This window comes from Notechis scutatus, chromosome 12 (genome assembly GCF_049901735.1).
Source record: "Notechis scutatus isolate UNSWTSFEM ecotype Mainland chromosome 12, rNotScu1.2, whole genome shotgun sequence".
Lineage (NCBI taxonomy): Eukaryota > Metazoa > Chordata > Lepidosauria > Squamata > Elapidae > Notechis > Notechis scutatus.
The window spans coordinates 16,541,907-16,549,950 of record NC_142020.1 but is presented as its reverse complement, the minus strand read 5'-3'; the positions used below and the strand labels follow the sequence as shown (position 1 = coordinate 16,549,950).

Below are 8,044 nucleotides of genomic sequence, written 5' to 3'. Positions count from 1 at the left end.
GGCCTTTGGGGTTGGGGTCCCCAGGTGGACCAGCTGTTTTGCTCCCCTTTCCCTGGAAAGCCCTTGAAACCTGCTCTCCGGGGGAGGGGGGGGATCCTGCTGGCTGACCCCAGCAGCCCAAAAGGACAGAAGGAAGACCAGAAGTTTTAAAATCTCCCTGCTCCCGCCCAGGCGTCGTTCGGGGGGAGGGGGGTCCCATCTCCAAGTGACTCGTTTGCTTGAGGAGATCCCCTGAATCCTTGTCTGCGGTCTGGGGGCAGCAGGAAAGCCATCGCAGAAACGCCGGGTGAGCGGGAAGCGGGCAGTTGGAAAGGTGGGAAACGCGCCGCTCCGCCAGACTCCTGAAGGACCCTCTTTCTCTTGGAAACGGGGGTGGCATTCCGGCATCTGGCGCCCCCTCCCGCGCCTCGCGTTTTCTCTCTCGCCACCCTCCGCGCGGTTTCCACGGGAGCGGAGCTGGGAGGGCGTGTGCGGAAGGGCCCCTCTGCCACCCCGAGCAAGGCAGCCGCCTCTTCCTCGCCTCTTCCCCGGCCTTTCAAGAACTCCCCCCAGGTGCGGCGGGGCCCTTCCCTTCCCCGCGCTTGGAAGGGTTGACCGCTTTCTTCCCCGCCGCGGCGCGGAACTTCCAAACGGGCGGCAGAGCGACCTTCACCGCGCGCCTCCTTGGGCAGCGCCGCTTCGCGAGCGAACGGGAGGAAGAGAGGGAGAAAGAGAACAAAGGAATGAGAGGGAGGGAGAAAGGGAAAAGACGGGGGCGGGAGGAAGGTCTGCAGCTGTCCAGGTCAGGCAGAGGAACGCCAGAAGTCCATTCCTTTGAAAGACCCGCGGCCCCCCCGGCATTTCACCCCCTTTAGAAGCCCGGAGTTCGCGCGCGCGTGCACATACACACCCAGCCGCCTCGCCTCGCCAATCCACGCAGGGGGCAGGGACGGCGCGCCCTGGCCGCCCGCCACCTCGGAGTTCATCCAGGCGGTGCGCCCGGGGTACTTTTACGCATGGCGCGCTTTCCAGAGCGCACCAGCCTCAGTCCGTCTTGCCAGCCTGCCGCTGCTCAGCTGGGTGGGCCCTTTTCTTCTCTCTCTCGTGGCGGCCAGGATTCCGGCGGCGGCAAAGGCGGCGGCGGCAGCAGCAGCAATCCAGGCTCCCCACCCCTTTCTCGCTCTCTCCTCCCCTTTCTCTTCCTTCCCTCCCTCGGTTAAGTCTGAAGTTTCCCCTGTGCGCAAAAGCGAAACGCTCTCTCCAGCTCCGCTCTCTTTCCCTGGCTCGTATATATCCATACGCCCCCACCCCCTTTTCCTGCAACGGATTTGGTGGAAGGGTTGGGCGACCCCTCCCCCCGATTCGTGGTGCAAGGAGGGAGTCCGGGTCCAATTTTGAAAAATAATCCTTCTCTTGCGCTTCCTCCTTTTGGGGAGACCGTCCGGGGGTGGCCGAAGGAAAGAGAGGTGGGGTCCATTTGAGGCTTTCTTTTTTGGGGGGGAGGGAGAAGGGTAGGGGGCTGGGCGCCGGAGCCTCTCCCAGGCCACCCCTTCCCCCCCGAACGGTTCGCGGGATTGGCAGAGCCGGAGACCTCCTATGCCCAGGGGGGAGGCGCGGGAGGGAGCGATCCTGCGCTCTCCTTCGCAGTCCTTGAAAGTCGATTTTGCTGCTTGCTCTCCTGTGAACGCCAAGGCACGGCTATGCGCGTGGGAAGCCCGAGCTCCGCGGATCTAAGGTAAGCCCGGCGCCGCCTTGCCACCTCAGGTCGGAGGGAAAGCAGCCGCCCTTCTTCCCTGGCCCCACCGCGCCCCGCCCGAGGCTCCCCACGACGCTTCCAGGGCGAGGGAAGTGGCCGAAGGCTGCAGCGCGCCCCGATCCGAGGCGGTGGCCGTTCCCGGGCAACCTCGCACCGGCAGCTCACCTCCCCGAACGAAGCGCGACAGCGGCCGGCAGGACGAAGCCGCTTTGCGCTTCGGGACTTCCCGCGCCCCTTCCCACTCCTCGCTCCTCCTCTCCCACTCCCTTAGGGAAACGGAGGCTCCCGCGGGCGCTTCCCCCTCCTTTCTCCGCTCCCCGGGCCCGAGGGTGCTTCTCCCCGGCATCCCCCGAACCTCCTTCACTTTTCAGACAAGGCCAGGGAAGGGGCGCCCCTTCTTCCCCCGCCGCCTGGGGAGGGAAGGGGCTGGCGCGGGGGACGGAGAACAATGCCTGGCGCGGCGCTCCGATGCCCGAGCTACTTTCGCCCGCGGCTCCCCAGCCCACCTCCTCGCTCGCTCTTTCGCTCGCTTCTCCTCCTCTTCTGCCCAGCCTCGCCTCGGCCTTTGTGCCGCCCGTCCGCCCACCGCCCGCGCCCCTTTCGCCGCCCCCCCTCGCTACCGGAGTTGTCCTCTGGATTTGGGGAGGGGGCAGGTCCGGGTTCGCCCTCTGCCCCTGGCGCGGCTCCCCCCCTCTCCAGCAACCTTCCTCTCCAGCGGGGAAAACCGCCAACCGCTTCCCGAGGCGGGTGGCTGCACTAGCATCCCCACGGAGAAGGGAGGAGGGGTCTTCTCCCTTGCGCCCCTTCCCACTTTCCCGCCTTTGAGAAACTTGTTCTGACCGCCCCCAAGCTCTTCCGGCTCCCCTTAGCCCTTCCTCGGAGGGCAGGCAGTGGCGACCGGAGGTTAAGGCCGGGAGAAAGGAGAGGGTCGCGCGAGGGGGGCATTTTCAGGGGGAACCATCCATCTCAAACCTCCGTTTCTCTTCCTTGAGCCCCCTTTTCCATTTGCCCCCCTTCACTGCCTCTCCCTTCTGTTGAGGCCAGCCCACTGCTGACCCCACTTTTCTGGGAATATCTGGGATCAATTTCTTTAGGCAGCCCAAAGTCCAGCTTGGCTCCCCTCCAAAAGACGGGAACGGGAGGTAGAGGATTAGGGGCTTGAATCAAAAGAACATTCTTGTAAGAAGACAATCCTATTGTCCTTTATAGTCAGTCCCTGAATCAGATTAAAGACGGTATTATTGGATTTTTAAATATTGATTCTGTTCTGCGTTTTATATGATAAATCCCATAAAGTGCCCAGAGTCCAACAAGTCTCATTTGACAAATAAACAAAGATTGAAGGATTCAACCCTCAAAAAAAGAAAGAAAGAAAGAAAAAAGAATTGGCTGTCGTCATCAACTCAAGGGAGACTTTTATAGTGGCAATTCCCACCCATTTATCCCTTGGAATTTGTCCCTTCACTCAGGATAAGAGGCACGGGTGTGTGTGTGTGTGTGTGTGTGTGTGTGTGTGTGTGTCTTCCCAGCTATGGCCCCTAAGTGAGGCTTCAAGAGAAATTCCCTCTGCATTCAGGATTGGCCTGGGGTCTCCTTAGAGGCAATTGGGGGCTTTCCTCCATGCAGAGGCACATTCCCCCCCCCCCACCTTCCGTTATAAATTCACCTGCAAAGTTTTCAAACACCGCAACTCCCTTCGCCTCACAACAGTCTGACTACAGTGGGGGGCAGCAAGTGGTCGAAGACCCCGCAAGTCTCCCTGGCTGCCAAGGGAGATGTGACATGAAGCATCAAGCTAAGGAAGACACTGCAGGCAGGTGGAAAGTGGAGGGAAAGAATCGAATGAAAGCCAGAAATGATTATGTCCCTCCCTCCCTTCTTCCCTTTCTTACTTCTTTGCAACATCCCCTCCCTCCCTCCCTCCCTCCCTCCCTCCCTCCTTTGCATCCTCTCTTGTGCAAAGTCATAACCTGGTTAATGGATTTGGGGGTCAACCGTGATGTTGGGGCTTCATCCCTTCCTCCAGGGGTCCCCCTGACTCCCTCTCTCTCTTCCCCCTCAGGAGCCAGCAGCTGCTATCATGACTGATGGCGAGAGGAGAGCTTCCTTCCAGCCACCATCCAGGGATGAAGTGCGGGTCCCCATAGCGTCTGGCCAAGCCCCCAGCCAGGCCCCCCCATCGGGGGAGGAGGAAGATGAAGATTCCTTCAGCGCTTGCAAGTCCGTCCAGGACAGTTTGGCCTCAGCAGGTTCGTCCACCCAGGATCCGGCCCACGAGGGAGACAGCCAGGCCCCCTACCCTGCCCTGGCCCCCACCGTCTTCTTCTTCTTCGGCCAGACCACACGGCCACGGAGCTGGTGCCTCAAACTGGTCTGTAACCCATATCCTTTCTCCTTCTGGCTGGTCAAAGTGGCCCTGTGGTTTGTGGGCTGGATGGAACCTGCCTTGCCATCCTCTGGTTTGGATGTTGGTCATCTTGAAAGAGGTCAAGCATGTGGGTCGGTCTTCAGCCGGACTAGGCCTGGGGAGAGTTTGGATCATGCGGTCCCTCCAGGATTAAGTTGGGCTGTTTGTATGAATCCATGAAAAGGACGGGCGAGGGTGGGAACCGATCCAGGTGGCTGTTTTGCTGTGGTTGTCCATGGAGAGAGGGGGGGGGGGGGGAAGAGGGCACAGGGCGAGGCCACCTTGGAGTCAGAGAACCTGGACCGAAAGTTGAGTCTTGTCTTCTTCAGTGTCATTTCATGGTTTACCCGGCTGGCAAGCGGTTGTGTGCACGGTGACTTTTCTCTGGTTGTCTAGTTGCAAGGAAGGCCTTTGTAGCATTGACCTGGAAAACGGAGGAACACAAGCGGTGAGAATTTACCTACTTTCGGTGATAATTATACAACCTAAATACTTCACAGTCAACGTGGGAAAGAGCACGTTGTATCTCTAGAGTGTTGGATGACGGTTTCTCTTTGGGGGTGATGTGGTCCTTCGTTTCCAATGCTGTGGCTGCACATTTGTAATCCAGTCCCTGGGTGGAAAGTAGAAAGGCACGACCTACAAGGAATCACGTGACGCACAGACACGCACACACTTAGGTAGAGATTCCCACGCTCTCGGCAAGGAATCCTTTCCCGTTTAAGGTTTCTAGTTTTTTTTTGGATCAACTGGATGGCTCCCAGATCGAACTTAATGCCAAGCCATACAATGGTTTGTGTGGTGTGTGATTAGTGTAATGTGTGTAACCAGCCATTGTGGCTTGTATAGGGAATGAACAATGATGTCTGATTCAGTGACCAGAATCAAGACTTTTCTAAGGATCCAGCCCAAGGCTGCCGTCTCGATTTCAGGAATACGCTGGTTGGCATTTCCTGGGGGATGCTGGGAGTTGTAGTAGCTTTGTGAGGAAACAGCGTCACGGATCCCCAGCCGCTTTCTCAGTGCTGGTGGGGGAGGGCAGCTGGGGGGCTTCCCGAAAAGATCTCTCATGGAAGCGAAACAGAGAGAGGCCTCCATTAGCAGCCTGTCTGAATCCGAGATCAAAGGAGGGGGAGTGAGAAGGGGGCCACTCAGGGTCGGTCCCTCTCGCTCGCTTGATCATGGCTTGTTAGGGAGGACGTGCTAAATAAACCCTAATGGGAAACGTGTAAAGCCATGATCTCTGCTCTGCCCGCCGCACGGCTGAGCCCACACTACAGGCAGACCTCGACTCACGAGAGTTCATTTAGCGACCGTTCAAAGTTACAACAGCACTGAGAAAAGGCACTTAGGACTGTTTTTCACGCTTACGACCGTCTCCATGATCACGTGGCCAAAATTTGACTGCTTCATATTTATGACGGTCGCAGTGTCCGGTGATCTCGACCTTCTGACCAGCAAGGTCTATGGGGAAGCCAGATTCACTTAACGATCCGGCTACCAACTTAACAGCTGCAACCATTTACTTTACAACGGTGGCAAGAAAGGTGGCAAAATGGGGAAAAACTTCACCTAGGGACAGACCTTTTGGGCTCAGTCGTGCTCGTGAGTGGAGGGCTGTGTCGGCTACGTCCAAGTCAGCCAAGCCAAGTGCAGGACGGGCTAACAAGGCCTCTCCAGCCTCACTGGTTGAATCCTGTGTTGCTTGAACCTGGTTGAGCCCTCGGCTTCTTGTCAGGCGCCCTCCCTCCCTCCCTCCCTCCCCCTCCCCCGGCTGGCTTTCCAGGCCTGAGAGATGAGCCAGGAGACCCACTTGACCCCGAGGCCTCCTGGCCTCCGGGAACGCCCAGCGCCTGCTTGCTACCTGCCGAAGCCTTGGGCTTATGTCCTGCCAGGTTCCTGCTGCCTATCATTTATTCATACTTATTGATCTTGCCTTAGTTAAGCGGCGCTTCCTTGCCGCTGCGGAGGAGAGTTAGCAACCCACATTCCTGAAAGTCATTTTTTGGCACCCGCCTTCATGGACTCTCTTGCGCCCGTGCTTGGCTGGACGTTTGCAGGGGGAACGGGGAGCCTGAGCTGGAGGCCCCCCCCCGGAAAGGGCCAGCCTCAGAGGGACGGTCCCTCTCTCTCTTGCTTCCAGGGGGGCAGCAGGGCCAAGATTTCAGGCAAGGTCCAGAGGGCCAGCTGGAGGCCCACGAGGGTTTATGGAGCTTCAACTGCACCAACTTGTGGGTTGACGCCCGGCAGACCCCGTTGGGCACGCGACGGTCACGGCAACTTTCTCACGCCTTAGGATTTTGCACCTCAGGGGGGGGGGCTGGGAAATGGGGGGGGGGGGCTCCAGGTTCCAAGCAGAGAGTCAGCTTTGCTGGCTGAGGAATCCTGGGAGTTGAAGTCCACCCATCTTAAAGTAGCCAAGTTGGAGAAAGGGTTTTTTGCAGGACCTGGGGAGACATTTTCTCCTTCCTCTCCTGCTTTGAGGCAAGCTGTCCATCTGAACAGATCCAGGTGGATTGCCTTCCCTCACACAGGGATGCCCAGGGATTGGCCTGGTGTGGCTGCCTTTGACCCCCATCCCGACTGAGGCACCCACCAGTTGCTTTTGCTCTTCAAGGGAGCCACCGTCACGCCCCACTGCCTGCCCTTGGGCACCGGCCTGAGAGCTGCAAGCCGGCTGCCAAGCCACGTTTAGGGTGCAGCCAGCCTTTGAAAGCAGACCTCCTGCTCAACGGCCCAAATTCCCGATCCGGGTTCCCACAACAGCTGCTTTCTGGCTGGGCTTTGCAGGGGCTGCAGTCAGACAACATGGCCCATGGGACTGGACCCATGGAGAGCCCAGAAATCAGAGAGACCTCCTGGGGGGCTAACTGGGGCAAAATAGAGCTGTGGTTGACTCAGTTGACCCCCCCCCCTCCCAATTCTCCTCCTCCTCCTCCTCTTCCCTAATGGCCGCATCCAACCTGCATCACTCCAGACACAGCCCCAGCTCTGGAGCAGAACTGCTGGCTCAGGGCTGAGGGCGGGGGGTGGGTGGGGGAGGAGGAGGAGGAGGGACCCTCCGTAGGAATGCCACCAAAGCATTTCTGGGGCTCTTTAAAAAGGCAGCATGACAGGAAGATGGATGATGAGACAAGCTGGGGGGAGGTCTGAAACCAGAGCCAGCAAAGCATCCCAGAGCACCTGTCTCCAGGAGTCGGGAGGGGTGGGGCTGGGGTGGGGAGGGCACCGCATGCCTGCCTACAAGGAGGACGTGGCAGATTTGCAAAAACCGTCTCCTGTCTGTGCCTTAGAGTATTGCCTACTCCTGATTCAGAAAGTCTAATTGGTAGTAATGGGCTGTTTTGTGCCAGAAGTCTGTTCGCCTTAACAACGGGGAGGAAAGGGGGAAGGGGGGGGGATGGACCGAATGCCAGATGTATCCAAAGAGGGTACATGCCTACGGTGCATTAAATCTCTTGGCCCTGGCCAGGTGCTTGGCAAACCCTTCCTGCATCCAGTGTGTCAGTGGGCAGCCATTTCTCCTTGCCCCAAATGCCACACCGCCTCTCCCATGGGTTGTAGGAGCCAGCAGGCAGGCAGGGTAGAGAGGGAAAGGGTTACACAGGGCAGGCCTGAGCATTGGGCTTGTAATGTGGGGCTGTCGCAGCTCAAGGGTTGCGCAAACTTGATCCATGGCGGCATATTTGGAAAACACCTTTTGTAAGATTGGTAAAGGCCACCTCCAGGCAGAGCTGGTAGCCAGGATAGAGAGGTTGAGTGGAAGATTTCGGGAGGGGTACGTGAACAGGTGGCTTATCCTCCCGAAGGCACTTTGAACATGCTTAGGGTACTCCTTTCTGTAGGCTATGGGGTGAGGCAGGGAGTGATGGCTCCTTGTCTGGAGGGGGCTGTGCAGTACT

General features: G+C 58.5%; 1 protein-coding gene across 1 annotated transcript in view; it reads left to right on the top strand.

Moving 5' to 3' along the window:
• Window positions 1-1,109: 1,109 nt before the first annotated feature.
• LOC113422377 (voltage-dependent T-type calcium channel subunit alpha-1H) overlaps window positions 1,110-8,044 on the top strand; it is a 125,534-nt gene continuing 118,599 nt past the window's right edge. The window contains 2 exon segments of the mRNA XM_087942303.1: window positions 1,110-1,714; window positions 3,798-4,117. Coding sequence (XP_087798429.1) covers window positions 3,816-4,117 — 302 coding nt within the window. The 5' untranslated portion in view covers window positions 1,110-1,714; window positions 3,798-3,815.